The sequence below is a fragment of the Eriocheir sinensis genome, chromosome 37, assembly GCF_024679095.1.
Source record: "Eriocheir sinensis breed Jianghai 21 chromosome 37, ASM2467909v1, whole genome shotgun sequence".
In the NCBI taxonomy this organism is placed as follows: Eukaryota; Metazoa; Arthropoda; class Malacostraca; order Decapoda; family Varunidae; genus Eriocheir; species Eriocheir sinensis.
The window spans coordinates 15,970,192-15,991,539 of record NC_066545.1 but is presented as its reverse complement, the minus strand read 5'-3'; the positions used below and the strand labels follow the sequence as shown (position 1 = coordinate 15,991,539).

At 43.2% G+C, this 21,348-nt stretch overlaps 3 protein-coding genes across 5 annotated transcripts in view; 2 read left to right on the top strand and 1 right to left on the bottom strand.

Moving 5' to 3' along the window:
• The first annotated feature begins 3,362 nt into the window (after positions 1–3,362).
• On the top strand, positions 3,363–12,062 carry LOC127008391 (ankyrin-3-like). Of its 3 annotated transcripts, XM_050880424.1 has the most exons (15): positions 3,363–3,582; positions 4,498–4,598; positions 4,881–4,995; positions 5,272–5,546; positions 6,018–6,196; positions 6,445–6,609; positions 6,885–7,013; positions 8,087–8,186; positions 8,292–8,403; positions 8,636–8,789; positions 9,423–9,572; positions 9,750–9,919; positions 10,106–10,260; positions 10,414–10,768; positions 11,809–12,062. In XM_050880424.1, the coding sequence occupies exons 1-14, from the start codon at positions 3,573–3,575 to the stop codon at positions 10,528–10,530; spliced, it is 1,932 nt and encodes a 643-aa protein (XP_050736381.1). In that variant the 5' UTR covers positions 3,363–3,572; the 3' UTR covers positions 10,531–10,768; positions 11,809–12,062. The 3 variants fall into 3 exon arrangements, with proteins under 3 accessions (XP_050736381.1, XP_050736382.1, XP_050736383.1); XM_050880425.1 differs by lacking the exon at positions 3,363–3,582 and having other exon boundaries at positions 4,881–4,991; XM_050880426.1 differs by lacking the exon at positions 3,363–3,582 and having other exon boundaries at positions 5,306–5,546.
• LOC127008390 (cell surface glycoprotein 1-like) overlaps positions 10,764–21,348 on the bottom strand; it is a 47,759-nt gene continuing 37,174 nt past the window's right edge. The window contains exons 2-6 of the transcript XR_007761068.1: positions 14,845–15,092; positions 14,530–14,621; positions 13,795–14,069; positions 11,755–11,945; positions 10,764–11,063 (exon numbers count right to left, since the gene is read on the bottom strand). The gene's annotated coding sequence lies outside the window, so the exon portion shown is untranslated. The remainder of the gene's footprint in view (positions 11,064–11,754; positions 11,946–13,794; positions 14,070–14,529; positions 14,622–14,844; positions 15,093–21,348) is intronic.
• Positions 17,615–21,099, top strand: LOC127008392 (protein disulfide-isomerase A6 homolog). The gene is made up of 2 exons (XM_050880427.1): positions 17,615–17,874; positions 19,377–21,099. Exons 1-2 carry the CDS (start codon positions 17,859–17,861, stop codon positions 20,660–20,662), a joined length of 1,302 nt encoding a protein of 433 aa, XP_050736384.1. The 5' UTR covers positions 17,615–17,858; the 3' UTR covers positions 20,663–21,099.

Genomic DNA, 21,348 nt, shown 5'->3' with positions numbered 1-21,348 from the left:
CTTCATTAGTGCTGTGCCTGATCTCATTTTCTGTGCTCATCTGGTGAAGTGGCGCAAGGGACAATGCCATTTTTTCCTAGTTCGCACTGGGAAAGGCAGGGAAAAGAACATGAAAACAAGAACGAGAAACAAGTTGCAGTGGAGAAGCAACCTTGTATTTGGTGTACTGAGGGTTGCTTGTCCATTGCAGCTTATGTCTTGTTCTGCCTTTCCCAGTCCAACCTATAAAGAAATGGCTCTGTCCTTTATGCTCCTCTTTTGGGCACCTCAGTTGTGGAGATCTTGACTTTCATAGATTTGCCTCTGCAGTTTTTTAGTTAATGTTCCCCATATTTATCTGTTTTTCATAATGACACAGACTCGTACCAGCATGTCAGACGCAACAGGAGCCCCAGCAGCAGTAGGACCAGGCGGAGTGGATTACTGGAAGCCCCACTGGAAGAAGAGTGGTGGGAGTGAGTGTTTCTATGTTCCAGCTTATGTGTCTGAGGGTGGAGCTATTTAGATCATATAGAGTGAGTGTTTCCATGTTCCAGCTTATGTGTCTGAGGGTGAAGCTATTTGAATCATATAGAGTGAGTGTTTCCATGTTCCAGCTTATGTGTCTGAGGGTGAAGCTATTTGAATCATATAGAGTGTTTCCATGTTCCAGTCCATATTTGGTGTCCAAGGGAGAATGTGTATTAAATCATATAGAGTGTGCTTCCATTTTTCATCCCATTTAAGGTGTCAGAAGGAGGGGCTGTATTAATCATATCTTTGTATATCTATGTCTATTTGAAAGGCAGTGTATAGTATTGCAATTTTGAGTTTTTTAAGAAGGCTAGATTACTCTTTTGTGTAATAATTGTCTTGGAGTATTAGAGTATAAAGAGTATTTTTTTCTTATCCTTTTTTGTATTTGGGTAGCAGTATATATTGTATTGATATTTTTAGTTTTCAGGAAGGCTAGATTGCTTTTTATAATAATTTTGCCATCATGAATCATCAAAGGGTTACTATTTGCCGAGTTTAAGAATTTTAGTCACCTTTACAGCTTGATTAAGATGGCTAGATTACTTTTTTAATAATTTTGTCATTGCAAATCATTGAGGAATTACCAATTGCTAATGTTTTTATATTTTTAGTCATTCTTTGCCATTTTGAAATTCACCAAAGTTTCAAAAGGGCAAGCTGAGTTTTTATAGCATTTCTCTGGTCATGAATGATTGAGCGACTCCAGTCTTTCAGTACTCTTGCGGATGACGAAGTTGCATTATACAGTTTAAAGTCACAAAGTTTTTACAAAGGCTAGATCAAATTTTATAACTTTTTTTTTGCAATCTTCATGAATCAGAATATCAAGAAGGATAATATAAATGGCACTCAGGATAAAAGAATATGTACAAACTCGAAATAAAATATAATACTGCAATTTGTGATACTACTTAATAGCCAACTCATTTAACATTTGGAAGCGGATATAGCAGGTCATATAGGGTTCCCTAATATGTAATGCTGCTAGCCATCTGATTTACCGTCTGGAATCTAATATAGGATAAGAATGTGACTAGTTTTATGGTAGCTTTGGTCTCCTAGTTCACATGCATCCATTAGAAAGTAGGATATGATAGTAGGAACTTGGAGTAGAAATATAGTAGGAAGTGGGACAAATACTCCTGAAGAGGGTGAAAAGGATATCATGGGAAATAGGATTCAAGACATCTCAGGAAACAACATTCAGGATATGTTAGGACACCATTCAGGATATCTCGGGACACATCATCTAGGATATCTCAGGAAACAGCATCCAGGATATCTCAGGACACATCATCCAGGATATCTCAGGTCACAGCATCCAGGATATCTCAGGACACAGCATCCAGGATATCTCAGGTCACAGCATCCAGGATATCTCAGGAAACAGCATCCAGGTTATCTCAGGAAACAGCATCCAGGATATCTCAGGTCACAGCATCCAGGTTATCTCAGGAAACAGCATCCAGGATATCTCAGGACACAGCATCCAGGATAGAAACTTCTCGGATTGGACTTGTAATATGGCCCCTAAACTGACCTTGGTAGTGACCCGAAACTTCTCGGATTCGACTTGTAATACAGCCCCTAGTGACCAGCAAAGGGGTGGCAAAAGAGATCCAGTGAAGGGGCTCGGAAGACATTGAATTGATGCTGAATGTCAATGAATATACATATGCCGTCCTCTGACTGAATATAAATATGAAGCTTTAAGTCTGAGAAAAAGGGAGGAATTATCTAGACCATATCTTTAATTTCCCTAAGCTTATTGACTGTGCATAGGATGTTAACTTTCGGTATGGCAGAGAAACCGAATTACGAGAGGGAGGGAGAGGCAGACTGAGTTTAATTAAAAGATGTGGCAAAAAATGGTCCAAAAGTGACGTTTATATACATATTTGATACTGTTATGGTGTTATGTTAAATAGAATGTTATGCAGGGCTATTTCAAATATTAGGCTGCCCATGTTATTTACAGGCAACACATCAAAATTCCTTAGGTATAGACACTTGCAGAATCGTATATGTCACTTTATGTACTGGGCAGGTCTTTCTCTGCTTTATGTACTGGGCAGGTCTTTCTCTGCTTTATGTACTGGGCAGGTCTTTCTCTGCTTTATGTACTGGGCAGGTCTTCCTCTGCCTCTGTGGTGGATAGTGGAATATGTTTCCCATGTGGTATTGGTGTGCTGGATATCCCCTCCTAAGGTTCATATGACTACATTTTTCTTCGTAGACTTAATTGTAGCAGCCACTTTTTAAATTGTTCCATTCCTGTAGGTTGGTGATGTTCTCTTGTAGGAAATCCACAGCCAGGGGTTTATAAGTTAGGTTTGATTTAGTTAAGTTAGGTTAGATTTAGTTTGGTTAGATTTAATTGCTTATGAAAAATACATGACCTACTTAAATTCCCGCTGTGCCGTTGGTCTGAGTTTCTATGTAAATCTGTGTAAAAAAAAATCTCTGCAATCACATTTTTTCCTAGTTAAGTCCGTTTTCGACAGTCCAACACCGAGTCATTGCAAGCGCCCAAACCAAGCTATATTCTCCTCAAAGATCCGTTATTTCCACTCAATAATAGTTAGGCGTTAGAAAACGGTAAATACTATGCTCTGAGTACGATAATCTGGCAACGGTGCTCGGCTCTCAACGTGACAACCTCTCAAGCAACGTTGCCAGATTGTCGTACTCAGATTCTTCTATTTACCAACTTCCGACTCAAAAACTCTCCTGGGCCCCAATAACTAGATTCATTTACATTTATCGTTAAAATAGTTAATTCCTGATGTTTCTTGGCAATAGTTAATCGTCAAAAACTGGTAACACTATGCTCTGAGTACGATAATCTAGTAACGTTGCTCTCAAGTCACAACAATAGAGGTATGGCGGGGCGCGCGGCGGGGCAGGCGTGAAGCATTTAGGCGCCCCGTTCTGTCCCTTGGCAGCACCCGGCGACACACACTCCCAGGTCAAAGAAGACAGTTTTATCTACTCTCTGCAGCGAGGCGAGGGACGGGCGGCGACAACCTCCACAAGAGCCTGGCTGGGACCGTGATATGCAGGAGGGTAATTAATTCTACGCTTGTTTTGTGGAAATAATGAGAAATATTTGCGTTATTAGTACACTGTGATGTTTTATGTGTATTTACGACATGATTTAGTGGGGTGAACCATGCGTGTTATTTTTTGGGGTACTTTACCAGAGCCTCACTAATTCTACGCTTGTTTTGTGGAGATAATGAGAAATACTTGAATTATTAGTACACTGTGATGTTTAAGTGTATTTACGACATGATTTAGTAAGGTTTTATGTGTATTTACGACATGATTTAGTAGAAGGGGGGGGGTCGAGGGGGGCAAAGCTCCCTCGACCCCCATTCTAATCCCTGGACCCCCCCCCTACTCACATACACACATATGTATTTCTTATTTATTTCTGCGAGGAGGTATTTCTTGCAACACTGGCTGAACCGCCGCCGCAGCCACCGCCAGAGGAGGCTGCACTTTTGTGAATATTATCCCCTATTTTCAACAATAAATAGTCCTTAAATTGGATTTTGAAAGCATTTCCATGATTTTCAACGTTTGTAGAAAAGACATATGATGAGCTAGTGATGTTTCACAGGGTAGGTAATGAAATACTGGCACGGTACTAAAACGAATCTTAACCCATTTTTCTTCATTGAATTGTAGCAGCCACTCTTAATTTGTTCCATTCCTATAGCGTGGCAATGTCTTCTTGTAGGAAATCCACATTCAAGGGGTTAAGTTAGGTTAGATTTAGCTAAGTTTGGTTAGATTTATGAAGTGGTTACATTTAGTTAAGTTAGGTTGGATTTAGTTTGGTTAGATTTAATTGCTTATGAAAAATGCATGACCTGCTTCCTGCTGTGCTGTTGGTTGTTGTCACTTTGTCAGTGGTTTGGTGGGCTTATTTCTGGAATTTTATCCTCCATGTTTTTTGACTTCCAAACACTTCAGGTTCCCAGTACCTTCGCGCCATGATTTTTGATGAATTGTACCTGGACTCAGTGAGCTCCGTGGCCCAAGCAGTGCAGAGCGAAAACATTCAGCTGCTGCAGGTGAGCCTTTGCCCTGCAGCCATGTGTGTTGGGGGTGCCTGCCAATCCATGTCCTGGTGAGCTGTGAGACCATTGGCTTAAGTTCTTTCTCCTATTTTATAACAAGTCACTGCGAGTGCTGCACCTCTGTTGACAAGTTACATAGTTTATTATTATTATTATTATTATTGTTATTTGATTTTAGTTTTTTCAAGGTGCATGCATGAATATGGTCATGCACACCAACAGTTTGTGTGTTCTGATTGATTGTATTTTTCTCATTTCATAACGGCCATCTGTCAGGAGCTGCTGCAGCATGGACACTCCACCTGTGTGACTGACAACCGCGGCTGGACACCTCTCCATGTGGCTGCTTCCAGAGGCTGCGTGGAGGCTGTGCGATGCCTTCTAATGGCAGGTGCTTGTGCTTTACCACTTTTATGCCACCTTAATGTGCATAATTCTTCATTTGATATAAAAGCTTTCATCATTTTGCTTTTGTTTGGGGGCCCTGTCTCATCCTACCCACTCGTTCTGAAAGACCAGATTTGTTAAACCCGTTGAGAGCTTGTGTGTCCCTCAGCTCACCCTCCTCGAGTCAACTCATCACACCTCAAGAGTGATTGTAAGATTTTGGGGTAGTGTGGCAGAGGATTAATTATATTTTTGATTAAACTTTACTTGTCTTTTCCAGACGATATACGTGTTGAAAGTTTGTCTCACTCCAGCCTCTCAGCTCTCTACCTTGCATGCTGTGGCAAGACTGAGGGCCACAGGAAGGTTGTGGAGCTGCTGCTGAGTGCTGAGGCAGACCCGAACATGGCCTATGGGGACAAGTGGGTTGTTCCGCTGCACTCAGCCACGGAAAATAATAACTTAGAGATTGTGAAGTTGTTGCTTGATGCCGGTGCTGACCTAAACATCGAAGCCTTCAAGTACACCACGGCACTTCATGCAGCAGCCGAGGTGGTGAGTGAGTAAGGAAACAATCTTCTCTTCTCGTTTAACATCCTTATTTTCCCTTATGTGGTTGGACGGGCCGTGAGTCTCTCCCACTTTTGACGATCTTATTACTCTCTCCTCCTTTATACAGTCCCTAGTGAAAACAGAAAGAGCAGGTCCTTAGGTTTTATTGTGCAGCAACTGTCTTTTTTCAACCTGGTGCATTACTCTGTTCTGCATAAAGAAGTGATTGAGAGACTTTCTACCTGAAGAATGTACATGAAAAAAAAGTATTAACGTTTTATTTACTTATTCTATTTATTTATCCTCCATCCTCCATTTAGTGCATTTCTTTTTGAGGATTTCCTTATAATATGTCCTTGACCTGACCCCTGACCCCCCTTCCCCAATATCTGCTTCGAACGCCTTCTTAAATAGATGTACTAAGGTTCCGAGGAGTTTGATAACATGGACCAATGACTCGTATGGCAATTACAGGGAGCCCTTGAGATTGCACGGCTCCTCCTGGAAAGAGGCGCAAACCCCAACATTGGCTGCATAAGAACTAAGAACACTGCCCTTCACTGTCTCTGTCGCAACTACAGTCGAGAGTGCGTGGCCACCTACAACACCATGCTGGACCTCTTCCTTTCCCACGGCAGCGATATCAATGCACAGTAAGACACTCCTCAACCCCTCCGCTCCTCAACCTCTTAACCCCTCCACCCCTCAACACCTTGGTTCTTTTCTTCGTTAGCAGTCCATCCTCTCACATTCTCAATGTCAGACTTGAAATGATCCTCCTCCATCTTGCTCAATCCAGTGTGTGCTAATCCTCTCTCTATTTCTAACACTTCCAAGTCTTGTTGTACTGTTCCTCTCCATGTTCTTTCTTGCCTAATGCGAGTCTTTGGTGTCGGTTCAGAATGGTTGATGGCACCACGGCCCTCATGCTGGCAGTACAGGCAGGCTGGGAGTTGGCTGTGGACAAGCTGCTGGAGCAGGGCGCAGATGTCTACCTCATGAAGAACAAGGAGATACTTGCGCTGCACTTTGCCATACAGTTCATCCCACACTCACCTGACAAAAGGTAGCGTTTGATGTGTGTGTGTGTGGCCCAGAGTCATAGGAGAGTTTGACCACCTTCATTAACAGGTGCCATGTTGTTACCAAAAGAGATGAGCGAAATTTAAATTGATGATGATACAACAGTGTTTTCCGTGTTCAAGATTGCCAACATTATCAGTGACAGCATCTGAAATACATTGGCAGCAGATCGGAGAATGTATATACCAAGAAAAAGACGTTATATACGTGTTGTATTTATTTACTTTATTATTTTTTGCTCCTGTATTTATTTTGAAGCTTGAGTGAAGACGAAGAAGAAGAAGAAGAAGATTCCTCTGTCCTCCGCAAGATCCTGAGCGTCACATCTCACGATAAGATTCCTCGAAATGGCTACAGCATCTTCCACCTCGCCATCCAGTGGAAAAGGTGAGAAGCTTATTGCAGTGAATAGGTTGTAAAATTCCCAGGAATTTTTGGGAACTTTAAGAATTGAGAAAATTTTAAAGTTTGAATATGGCATCTTTAGGTTTTTTTTGTGTGTAAGTGTGTGCCTGAGGTTTTTGTTGCCTCTTTAGACTTCAGTTTTAGGGGACTGTTAGTGAATGTCCCTGAGCTTAATGTTGGTGCAGGCAGGATTGTTTCAGTGATGGCTTTTGAGCCTCATGCCGCCCTCCAATCTAACAAAACTCCTAACAGTTACCGTAGGTCTTGACTAAAAAAAATCATATATGCTTCCTTACTAATGTGACTTTCTATACAACAAAGTGATGTCATCTTTTCTTGATTTATACCATAAGATGCTGGCAGTCATGTGTTTGAAGATACCCTAAACTTCCTAACCTAACAAAACCCCAAATAGTTACCATACCTAGGTCTTGACTCAGAAAATTCATATGTACCTCCTCACTAATGAGACTTCCTATACAACAAAGTGAGGTCACTCTGTTGATTTATACTATAAGGTGCTGGCTATCATGTGTTTGAAGATACCCTAAACTTAAACCAACAACACCCTAAGCCCTAAACGTTACCATAGGTCTTGACTCAGATAATTCATATATGCTTCCTTACTAATGAGACCTTCTATACAACAAAGTGAGGTCATTGTTTGTTGATTTATACCATAAGGTGCTGGCTATCAAACGAAAAACTCCTGTAATGACCACAAAGTATAGTACCTTTACTTTCCTGTCTTTCACCATACAATGACGACAGGTAAACATATCTCACTACACTACCAGGTTGCTGCATGTTTACTAGACTTGATTAGAAAGGTGTGAGGTTTATCCGTTCTGCCAGAATTGTGAAGCAGATTCTGTCAACATTCATGACCATAATTATTGTATGTGAAGTAACTTAGGAGCAGCGAGTAGCAGGCTTTTTATTATTATTATTGTTTCTTTTTTTGTGCCCTTGAGCTGTTGTAAAAAAAAAAAAAAAGTTTAGGATGGCAATGGTGGTGCTAAATGATTATAAGAGTGTGCCTTGCTCTCCCTCAGGTACAGGGCACTGCGCATGCTGATAGAGGATGGACTCAATCCAGACGACTTCCTGCAAGAAATGGAGAGTGCCATCATTGACTGCAACGAGCGTGATGTGGTGAGTGGCCCTGGGTGTGAAGTAGCATGCTGAAAGGCGAGTTACTTCCTTGGCTGTAAGAAGAAAAGACAGATGGTAACACTTGCCTCTCCTCATGTGTTTCAGGTTCCCCTCGTTGTGCAGCTCCACATTTGCCATGACACTCCTCTTGGGTTCCTCCTCTTCCAGTCTCTCACCCGGGAGGTCATGGACACTGCCAAATACATGATTGACAAAGGTGTGTGTGTTGCAGTGTTGTTGCATGTGAGAATGTGAAACTTTAGGGGTAACTAACTCCCATTGAGACTGTGTAATATGAAGAATGTGAATGGTTGCTGCTTTCATGGACCTAGCTGGCAAAGAAGAGGCTCAAAACTCCAATGAAAGCCTCGACAATTATGTGCTCTTAAGTGCCGAAATGTTTAAGAGTATGACTCTAACATCCCTTCTCTCTCCTCACACACGCACAGGAAGCAGCATTAACTCCCTCAAGTTTGGCGTGCTTCCCCCGCTGGTGGCCGCCCTCAAGAACCGCCATCCAGGTGCCTATGAGGAGGGTGGTCTGGGCCAAGAGATTCTTCAGTACCTGCTGGCACGAGGCGTGGACATCATGTACAAAGCCAGGTATCTTTTCTGCTACTTTATTGGTCAGTGATGTGTTTATGGTGATATTCTAGAAGGGGTTTTGGTGGCTGGGAGAGAGAGAGAGAGAGAGAAGAAAATAGAAAAAGAGATGAGAGGAATGAAGAGAGAGAGGAATGACGAGAGAGAGAAGTGATATAATATGAAAATTTATGATTAAGGGGGAATGGATCGAGGTATAGTTGTTACTGGTGGTGTAATATAATGGTGCAGGTAGTAGTAGGGTAGCATTTTTTTTTTTATGATGAAGACAGACTCAAGGCATTGTGATTCCTCCCTCTTGATTGAGATGAAGTAAAAAAAAAAAGGGGGGGGGGAGGAAATACAGTAGAAGGAAAATCATGTTGGTTATGTGAAGAGGAAGTAAATGGCCATTTCTATTTTTTCTCTCTTTATATTTGCTATTATAGGAACATCGCTGAGTGGACTTGTTTGTTTTCGCTCTCGACTTGTTTCCTCTACTGCACATTATAGGCTATATAAAATGACAACTTAGGTATGGTATAGGAACAGTGCTGAGTGGACTTTATTGTTTCCCTTTTGTTTTCACTCAACCCATTTCCTCTACTGCACACATATATAAATGACAGCTTAGTAATGGTTGTGTCTTGGCAGAGAGAATGACATACTCCCCGCCGCCCTCACCGTGTCATCACTCTTCAACGTGGTGGGTTTCTTCCGTCTGCTGCAACATGGAGTCCCCGCCCACCGCCTCTACACCCGCGACACTCTCACCGCCCTCACGCACCATTACCTGGCTGTGCTGTGAGTCCTCTTAACCCCCTCTGACCACCTCTCAATCTTGCCATCTTTCCAGTCTTGATATATATTCTGTGTTCCTCTTCCTTTACTATCAGAAAATGGAGAGGAGTTACAGAAGATTAGGAGAGTGTAATATTTATTTGGACAGCTATTTTGACTTAAGACGTTTCCCCCGACCAGGTGCTTCAGAGCGTACAAGCGGTTTCCGTGGCTGCTTGTGTCCTGGCTGCGCACGGCCAACCTGTTCGTTGCCCAGCTGCCCATTGATGCCAGCGACATCTTAAGCACATCCTGGAAGGTGACGGACGAGAAACTTACCGAGGCGTGGCAAGAAGTAGGGACGCTCATTTGTAAGTTTGTCGGGATCATGTGTAAAGGGAATCATTTTCTTTATGTAGGTGTCCATCCCATACTCGGATATAAAATGGCTACACAAAATTAATCAGCCTAATCTTGCAGAGCCCTTACGTTCTGAGCACTGCGGCACATCACTGGACTGCCGCTTTTATCTGTGTCTTGCCCGATTTTATTTGCAGCATCCCCCAAGAGTCTTCAGCATCTGTGTGTGCTCAAGGTCCGGTATGTGCTGGGCGAGGGCCGAGGCTGGGAGAAGCTGCAGCACTGCCTGAAGCAGCTGCACAGGGAGACAATGCTGCCAGATCCCATTGTAGATTTGCTGCACTTCAGATGGGTATGCTAAATCGTACTTACTTGACGACATTATATCATGAAATTGTCGCCCCTTCCTTTGTTTGTCTATAGAAGTGTTTTCATTCACTTTGACTTGCATGTGGTGGTATATTTGTTAGATATTGTTTATATATAAATCACTCCCGATTTGCAGGTAAAGACAGACACGCTACAGGTGAACCCTCCCCCCAGCAGCCAGCACCTTTACGTGGACACCATCCGTGATGGTTCCTCCAGCAGTGATGAGGAGCCGTGGGCTGGATCCAGATAGGTGGAAGAGAATCTCGGGAAGAAAATTCAAGGGGGCTTGGTTGGAGGTCATTTGCATTAAGATGGCCCTCAGCAAGATGCCTGACATACCTTCCTTATTTCTCCTCAGGAGGGCTCTAATTCTATGCAAGGAAGGCATGTAAGATATCTCACTGAGGATGTTGGGGCCATCTCAGTGTATATGACCTCAGGCCTGCTTACTGAGCTCAGAAACTACTCCGACCAAGCCTTCCTCTCAGGTGAGTGCTATCTGAACAGCCCGATGGTTGCCTTGCATCAGATATGGATGGGCAGAGTAATTTGTGCAGTTGAACATGGCAGACCGTCCAAGTGGCCAGCTGCTGATCCATCCTTTGATGAAAGTAAACACTCTTGATGAGTTTGGAGAGGTAGCTTGGATTTGTAACACGAGCGCAGAGCTGCACAAGGCTGGAGAGGTGATCCCATGATCCACAGGTTGAATGTGGCCTTGACTGCTGCATGGTAATCTGGTACCATTCCTTCTGACTGGAGGAGAGGGCTGCTCATCCATATCTGGAAAGGGAAAGGGAAAGGGGACAGTGAGGATTACAACACCTGCTGCAGTACATTGCTGCTCAATGTGCCAGACAGCGAGGTGCTTGTTCATCTAGTGCTCATGCAGATTTGCAATCAGCTGCTGAAGTTGCAGAGGTTTTGAGCAGTCCAGGTTCATGTCTGGCAGTCGTCGATAACTGACCATGTTGTACTGTTGTGCTTCCTGTACTGGTGGAGCTCATGTCGGGGCTCAGCAATGCGTGAAGCGCTCGGATGTGGTCAGTTGTCACCTTGCCAAGTATGAACCAGAACATCTCAGGTTTCTGCAGCTTCAGTAGTTTGCTGCAGCAGTATAATACCATGGTAGTTGTTGATCTAATAAAAACAGAGTGGGGATTTGCTAATGGGTGGATCAGCATACAATATTTGTAGCAACCCAGTGGTCTGCTACATAGGACTAGAGCTCTCTTAACCCGGTAGCAGCGGGGATCATGTTTCTTAATGGTTCCTCTAAGCGAGAAAAATGAAAAAAAATCCTCACTCGCACAAACCATTTCATAATATATATCAAAGCATTAGTGATCAATTTATGTATCATCTATTTTGGGGGGTTTATACCATGGCACAAATTTGGCCCATCACTGCTACCAGGTTAATGGGCAAAGAGAGATATAGGGGCAGCTCTGGTCTTTGATACCAAAAACCTTACTTGTGCAACACTATCAGTTCCATATAGTGTTAGGTCTCACTCTTTCTTCCTTAGATGTCCAGCCGTGACAGCATGTGGTGACTGGTGATGTGCGAGGACACCCGACTCAATCTTCACTGCTCTTGAGTTCGTTAGGACAGGCCTCGGCATTGACGTCAGGATCTCAGCACTTGTCCTTTTTCTTTTTGTACCTTTGGAAGAATTTTGTAAACTTTTAAAAAAATACAACCTAACAATCTCAATATTATAATTAAGGACATATCATTCCTGCTTAGGTTATATAGTTTGATTAATAAAAAGGAACAGTATACTGGCAATTTATTTGTAACCTACACACTGATATTGATTAAAACTTCTGAGTGAAAATATAAAAGGATAGTCTTTTGGTGTAACAATAGATAGTAGTAATGAGGAAGAAAACGAAGAATGATAAGTGACAGGACCATATGAAATACCAGTGGAAATATGGACGAGACAGGGAAAACACGAGACTGACATGCTGTGAGATTCAGTGCAAAAAATTTAATCGTGAAAAAATACCAAAACGGGAGACGTAGCAATATCATCCCTACCTATAAAAGAAGGGATATCCAGACTTATTTACAGAGGACTAGAGTTAATATTCCACACTGTGAAGATCTGGAAAATTAATGGGGAGATACAGACCCCTAGCATTCTAATACGAAACAAAACGTACTCAAGTTCCCTCCTGGTGAGTCTGCATTGAGAACGAGAGGAAACAAAAAACTGGAGGCATCTTAACATTGAAAGCTAGAACATGCACCGAATTTGCACTCACTGGGCAGCCTAAACGTGTGATAAAGGTGATGGGTCAGGGGAAGACACACACAAGTATATAGTCGTGCTGAGGATTGAACAAAGAGAGGAAGAGAGAGAGACAGTAAGAGACAGTGTTTGAGAGAGAAAATTACCTAGAAAATAAGTATTAGTTTCACATTTACGGTAAAACGTATCATAATAAAAAGAGTCAGTCTTATTTCTGCCCTGAATGCTTCATTTGGAAGTATTTAGTACACAGAACATTGGCAAGAATGATCAAATTCCCTGTTGGTTTACTTATTAAAATACTTGAAATGCAAAAAGAGAAAAGAAATGAAGATAAATAATAACGTTAATTCAAGCCACAGCAGACTAATTCTAGTAACAAATACTAATAACTTTTTTACAGCAAAGGAAACTGCTCAAGAAAAAAAAATCCAGCTAATCCCTGCTACTATAAAAAAGGGTTCAGAGGAGTGGTCAAAAGAGAGGTCAATCCCGGGAGGTGTCCTGATAATAAATCCTTTTTTTTTTTTTTTTACAACAAAGGAGACGGCTCAAGGGCAACAAAAAGTGTAGAAAAAAGAGCCCGCTACTCACCACTCCCACAACAGAAGATAGCATAGAGTGGCCAAAAGAGAGGTCAATTTCGGGTGGTTATGGACTATATGGGAAACGAGGTATCCTACTGAGCTCGAGTCAATTAAGACAGCCGACATTAAAACAACACCTCACGTCCTGAGCATGAATGAACAGACTTACAGCATTAGGTCTAGTCATTACGGCTTTCCAGGACGTTTGATGAAGGTTTAGTGGACAACATGATATGATAACAGAAACAGCTGGTTATTAAGTAGGAAATGATCGAGATATTGGCGCGTTATAGAACCAGTGTTTACCCCACGACTTGTCCTAATGTTACAAGCCTTATACTATTCCTACCCGAACTAGTAAAGTACCTGAATTAGTATACGTAGTGCCTGAAGTATATAGTAGCTCGTATTGTACCTGAATTAGAATAGTACCAGAATTAGTATATATAGTGTACCTGAACTAGTAAGAATGGTACCCGAGTTCGTATTGTACCTGAAGTAGTATAGCATCAGTTTAAAAGAAGTGCCAGAATTAGTATAGTGTACCTAACTAGTAAGAGTGGTACCCGAGTTCGTATTGTACCTGAAGTAGTATAGCATTAGTTTAAAAGAAGTACCAGAACTAGTATATAGAGTACCCGAACCAGTAGAGTACCAGAATCCGTACCTGAATTTGGGGCCTTGCAGTCAATGGCGGGGTGTCTGGGTCCCTCACACCTCAATCCCACACCCTCCCTCGATGACGCAGTGACAGCCACATCATCTTGCAACACGTCACCTGCTTGCCACCCACAATAACGCCCTCGTCGCCTCGTAGTTGCTCTGCCGGGGATCTCCAGACGGCCAGTCCTCCACAGGTCTGCCGCTCAGACTCCTCCAGCCACGGAAGGCGCCGCAGGACTGCTGGCGCCTATGTCCCAGCTCTTGCCACGTCAGCGCGTCCTGGTCGAGTCAAGGGTTTGGTAGTTCGGAACACTGAAACTTCATTACTAGTTTGCAAAGGTCCTTCCCCATATCTAAGTCTATGGGTTTTTGCTGTAGGAACGCCACTACATCGCCTGCATTTCTGATTATGTAAAAGCTAAAGTCATGATAAAATGGTTCCGAGGAGGAGGCTTTAGGGCCCGTGTTATGGTTTTCAGGAACAGATTTGACACAAGGAGTTGTCGAAGCAGGACCCAACGATCGTAGCTCAAATGCTGTATACTTGTTGAATATATTATTAGCAATTCAAGATATATTGTCAATAGTTAAATGATTACAGAAGGAAAAATGACAAATATATATTCGTGCAGCATGGGAGGTAACACGTGGCTCTGTTCCCTTCCCGGAGACAACACGTGTTGCCTCCGTTCCCTTCCCCTGTCTGCAAATTAATCTGATAAGTGTCACCTGTACGTACCTGCCCCATCTGAGCGTCTCCCCCACGTACCGGAACACGCAGGTCCACGTTTATGGCCTTCGTCAGCAGCGCCGGGAGGGGACGATCATGATCTGGAAAGTTAAGGGATCATGCAATAGGTAGTACGCGTTGCATCAGTACGTGATCAGTATAATGTTCAGCCTCTATAGCATATTAAAAGCCGGAAACCATTGCCTGGGACACACGCCTATCAGTGAGGGCTATACTATGAAGGGTTATATGGGTCTTCTGAAGCCAGGACCAGTAATTGATCACTGAACCCTAATTGACGCACCGCTTGCTCAGTCGTTATACCTATACCATTTGGCCGCCTTGCTTGCAGGTCGCCCTCCCCCCCTTGACGTGGAGGGCTGACGGTACAGTGATAGGTAGAGTGTAATGATATGCAGTATGCTTCAGTGCAGATGCTCAGTATATACTCGCCACTATAGTCTATCTATCGGTGCCTTAAACGCTGCCGGGGGCGAGGGTGGAGGCAGGTAGGCGTGCACGCAGCGGACGGGGCTCACTCAGGGAAGTTCATGCAATCGACCTTACACTCACTGGAAAGAAGAATCACGCACGTTACCTCAGCATATTATTCTTCCTGTCACATCACTGGAGCATGAATAGAAAGAGATCACTGTCTTAAATGGCGACTCTTAGTGTAGAATAATTATCTTGAACATTAAGTATAGCGGAAAGCTGGAAAGAAGAAAATCTCGTTACCTCAGCATATTATTCTTCCTGTACGTCACATTAATGGATCATGAATAGAAAGAGATCACTGTTTTAAATGGCGACTCTTAGGATAACTATCTTGAACAATAAGTATAGCGGAAAGCTTGAAAGATGAATCACGCACGTTTTACCATCAGCATAATTCTTCCTGTCACATTACTGGAGCATGACTAGAATGAGATCACTGTCTTAAATGGCGACTCTTAGTGTAGGATAACTATCTTGAACAATAAGTATAGGTGTGTGTGTGTGTGTTGAGGCGGGCGGCTTGCAACAGTTCGGATGGCTGGGGGAGGGATGGGGGCGGGGGCGTGGGCGGCGCGACCCTTGACTGGCCCACTTTTCCCTTAGTGTGGGCGCAGTGACCTTTCCTTCCGCTCTCACTAGATGCACAGGGAAGGGAGAGTCGAGATGCTGTATTCTCTAAAATAGTACCTCCCTCCTCCCTTGTTGTAGCCTACATTCAACAATAAACTACTACTACTACTACTACTACTACTACTACCACTACTACTACTACTACCACTACTACTACTACTACTACTACTACTACTACTACTACGCTTACACGCCTTAGTACATAGCTATATCTTATCTCGTAGGAGTTGTATGGATTTCCAAGGTATAGATTTGATGACCCTGGTTTCCGCGCTGTGGACGGGAAAATTACGTCCCTACCAATCTTTTTTTGTGGTCCTAGAAAATAGTTATAGAGAGTTTGAAGTGTTTGAGATACGCAGCTCCATTGTAGGCTCATAAAACCACCCATAGAAATGTTAACTCGGTCTACAGAAAAGCTTTATCCAATGTAGTAGATGCCTGAGATAAGAAAGGTTTGAGGATATGCGGAAAACACCTGCGAAATGGAGAGAGAGAGAGAGAGAGAGAGAGAGAGAGAGAGAGAGAGAGAGAGAGAGAGAGAGAGAGAGAGGGGCATGTGATATAGCCTAATCGATTCTCATGTACGGTCTGTCTGTCCTTTACTTTTGTAGCGATAATATAATCAAGATCACTTAAATGGATGATGATTCTGGTTAATAAAGGAATATAATGATCAGAGAGAGAGAGAGAGAGAGAGAGAGAGAGAGAGAGAGAGAGAGAGAGAATATACCAGAATACACGCACAAAAAACTTCCAAGTGTAACACAACTCAAACCTTTCCCCTGAACGATCCGTCGACTGTCTCTACCATTTTTTTCCCCCCTTTTCAAACGAACACAACTTTCTCACAGCTGATAATGGTCCTCGCTTAACTGATTTCCGCTAACTGGTTTATCGCACGACAGGACAGTTTGTTAACCCTTCCCTTCCCACAGACTGATTCATCTTCATCCTCTTCAATCAGCCATTTCCACGTCTGTCATATTGTTAAATGTAATACGTATAGGTAGCTGTAATATATAATCTACCTTCTCTTCTATTTTCACCGTCCTGTATAATGTATTTTCTACCTTCTATTTCTCCCGTACGGTAATAGTGAATGGGTTATTTTGTGCTTACGCTATTTTAAAACATATAAAGGGAATGTGAAAGCGCTTGAGATGAGGAAAATTAAGCTGCCTTGTGTCTTTATATATAAGTTTGTGTTAGCACCATCTCGATCGCTTATATAGTCGATCTCCCTCTTAAAGGTTCACATATGGCCATTACTATATAACTTATTGCATCATTGTTTCCCTTCCGTGTCAGTTCTGTGGAATGGTAAAGCGACTGATTGAGTTTGATGTTACAAATAAAAAGAGCAACTATTAGCTAGCATACACACATACATATATATTAGAGTCAGCTTCAAACTATATAGATAGAGAACCTGTTAGGCTATACTAATTAAAACTGAAGACTTGACATGGAGGTGAACTATGACATTGGGGGTCCCACGATTAAGGTAGATATAGCCGTTAGTACAAACACCTGAGAACACGTAAGTCACAGGTGAGCTAACGACCCCCCTCCTGCCCCCTCCCCCCCTTGAAGTCAATTTGGGGGAAACAAGTGTGGCTGGAGATAAAGACAGGGTGGTGTGGGTATACTGTGTACACCCTTCACCCCTTAGTCCACGTGTCTTTGTGGCGTGGCGCGTTGTCAGCGGAGCAGGTGGCGGCAGGTGTTCGAACCCCCCGCGCCGCCCCGCCCCGCCCCGCCCCGCCGCTCCGCCAATCACACTCCTCCACGACCTGTGTTTGAATCCGAATCCTTCAGCTCCGGCCTCGCACGCCTCCACCACCACCCATGATTTTAGACTCCCGGGCATCAAAAATCACAACCAGACGGGTATTTAGCGTGGGACCAAGGTGATTATTAGGTAGTTGATGTATGGTGTGGGTTGTGGGCGTGGGATTTAGGTTTGGGCGTGGGCGAGGGCGTGGGCGTGGCGCGAGTCGGGACGTAGCAAGGTTTGTTTACGGACACATGTACAGCAAGAGCAAGAGCAAGAGGACAAGTGGCGCAGCGCAGCGGCTCCACGACCCCCACTCAGACACGGCGCGGCACCCACACCCCCACGACCCCCGGCGCCGCCCATCACACCCGTCCTCCTGGCACACGCTCCTCGGCAGGCCAGAGTCGTCCCGGCCAGCACCAGAGGCACCATGAACCGCCTGGCAGGTGAGGCGAGGGGCGAGACACCTGGTATTCTGGCGCGGAAAGTGGTGTTTGGTTCTCTTATTGCCACTTTTTTTTTTTTTTTTACCTACAGTTCTTGGTTTTTATATCAGTTTGAGTGTTGAGATTGTAGAAAGTGGTGTTTGTTTCCCTCAGCCACTTAATTTTTTTTTTACCTCCACTTCATAGTGTTGAGAAAGCAGAAAGTGGTGGTGTTTCCCTCATTGCCACTTTTTTTTTTTACCTCCACTTCATTGTTGAGAAAGCAGGAAGTGGTGTTTGTTTCCCTCATCGCCACCTATTTTTTTTTTACCTCCACTTCATAGTTTTTATCAGTTTATTTGAGTGTTGAGAAGGCAGAAAGTGGTGTTTATCTTATGGCCACTTAATTTTTTTTTTTACCTCCACTTCATAGTCTTTATCAGTTTATTTGAGTGTTAAGCAGAGCCCTTCTGTTTATAGGTTACTTAAAATTATATTCGCCTGTCTTGTGGTGACCCTGAGGGGGATTGTGGGAGACTGTGAACCATGGGAGGGTCAACTCGAGAATCCTTGATGGAATTTTGGTAAAGATTTGTCTTTGGTCTGAATTTTTTCCATGGAATGAGGTAAAGTTTGCTGGGAATTGTAATGAGGAGAGGATGTGTTGCCTGTAGTTCATATTAATCTGATGACTCATGTTGGCTCTAGGCTCTGAGTGACATGTTTCAAGTGGTAGAAGAGTAACTTTAGTGAATATAAAGGAGAAAGGCAGAAGTGTATGTAGTCTTTGCCATAGTTTACCTTCCCATTTATTGACTCAAGAGAAGCTGAACGGCTGAGCAGGTTGTTTCATCTGCTGCAGCTTGGGTTGGGACTAATCCCCGCCTGATTTCCATTTTGGAAGTACTACTAACATAACATGTCACCTATCGCCCCATTGATCTGTACAAATTAGAATAATATTAAATTATTTGGTGTAAGAAAATTTGCAGCTGCGGTATGGCTGTTGTTCTGATGCATTCTTGTGAGAAAATTTTGTTTATTTTGCACATGATATTTACCTTGCAAATAACAGGGAGGAAGTAAAAAAGGGCAGCAACTCGCCTGCATCTTTCATAAATAAGAACTTGATATTTTGCATAGATGGAATTGCTGTAGTTTATCTAGATTGGTTTAGAGCCAATTCAGCCAAACATATTGTCTGAACATGTTCCCAGCCAAGCCCAAAGGGACTCTGGGGGTGACGTGAGCCTACATTTTTTGAAATATTGCTGATTGATGCTTTAAATTTCATCCAAGATGAAGATTTTAAGAATTGCTTTCTTCATAGTCCAAATGCATTTGACTTTTCAATTGTTTTTATTTATATACTGAAGCATTTTCACATTTAACTAAAATAAATTAAAGAAAATGCCAACACTAGATGTCATTATGCTTAGGGTTGTACGTATATGGTTTCAATTGGGTTTTAGGCGTAATGAATAAGATGTGACAGAACCCTGATTTTCCTAATTTCTTTCCAGTATTCTTCACATTCCTTCTGGGTGGGGCGTCTGCCCTCTACTCCTCGTCCAGTGGCGTCGTCGATCTCACGCCCTCCAACTTCCAGCGGGATGTGATCAACGGTGATGAAGTTTGGATTGTAGAATTTTATGCTCCTTGGTGTGGACACTGTCAGCAGCTAGTACCAGAGTACCAGAAGGCAGCTCAGGCCCTGAAGGGTGTTGTTAAAGTTGGTGGAGTGAATGCAGATGAACACAAGAGCCTGGCACAGCAGTTTGGCATCAGGGGATTCCCTACAATAAAAATATTTGGCCTTGACAAGAAGAAGCCTCAAGATTACAATGGTCAGCGAACAGCCAAAGGCATTGTTGACCACGCGTTGGAAATTGCGCAAGACAAAGTTCGAGCACAGCTCTCGGGTAAGAAGAGCGGAGGTGGTGGTGGTGATGGTGGTGGTAGTAGTAGTGGTGATTCAGATGTTGTTGAGCTCACTGATAGTAACTTTGAGAAGCTTGTCCTCAAGTCCGATGACATGTGGCTCGTTGAGTTCTTCGCTCCTTGGTGTGGCCACTGCAAGAACCTAGCACCCCAGTGGGAAGCTGCAGCCACTGAGCTTAAAGGGAAGGTGAAGCTTGGTGCCCTCGACGCCACCGTGAACACAGTCATGGCCAGTCGGTACGAGGTCAAGGGTTACCCCACCATCAAGTTCTTCCATAAGGGTGATGTTGAGGAATACGATGGCGGCCGAAAGTCTTCTGACATCGTGACATGGGCAACAGACAAGGCTGCCGTCAACATTCCACCTCCCGAGGTAAAGCAGATCAATACAGAAGCTGATCTTGACGAAGCCTGCAAGGAACATCCCATCTGTGTGATTTCCATCCTTCCTCACATTCTTGACTGCCAGAGTCAGTGCCGTAACAAGTACATCAAGATGCTCACTAGGCTCGGAGACAAGTACAAACAGAAAATGTGGGGATGGGGGTGGGCCGAGGCCATGGCACAGCCTGAGCTGGAACAGGCTCTGGACATTGGTGGGTTTGGGTACCCAGCTTTGGCGGCACTCAATGCCAAGAAGATGCAGTTTGCTTTGCTGAAGGGATCATTCAGTGAAGACGGAATCAACGAGTTCTTGAGGGACATCTCTTTCGGCCGTGGCCGCACGGCTCCAGTCCGCGGAGCACAACTGCCGAAGATTGCGAAATCCGAACCCTGGGACGGCAAGGACGGAGCTCTGCCCGAGGAAGAAGATATCGATCTCTCAGATGTTGAACTGGATGATTTTGATTCCAAGGATGAATTATAAAATAATTTACTTAACTAGCTCACTGAAAACCATAAACTTTCTCATGTTGAGAACACACTGGTAGTGCAGTTCAGAAAGCAGTTTATTTATGCTATGCATTAATGTCAGATTTGTAAAATTTGAAATGTGTATTTCAAAAGTTTGAAGATTTGTACAAGCCATGGAAGTGTATTGGATATTGTTCTGGACAAATGAAACTTGTATGCATCATTCCTTCAGTCAAGAAAACTGTGACTTAACTGAATTGCAAGACTCCCCTTCTAAATATTGCTGCCGAGATTATGATGTATTTATAATTTTGTAAAAGGACATGTACGATGAATATGTTTGTGTGAAGTGTTTTAAACTATGACAATCTGCATTTGTTTGTTACCTGCACAAATATGTTTCATGCTTGTGATTTTGACGGTATGGATTAAATAAACATTTTGTACGAAGTCTTATTTCATTTGTTAATCGTCAGTTGTAGATTAAATGGACTTTCTTATCTTGAATGATCAGAATGAAGGTATTCGAGTCATTAATGTTAAGAAAATCTGATAACTTTAAATATGGTTAAGGGCTGATGACTTACTCTTTCAGACTTGCAAGCACTCCTGAAGCTAATCTCTACCCTCCATCAGTTGGTAACTAATATGACCATCTTCAGATGTAAAAACTGAAAAGGAAACACAACCACAGGAGAA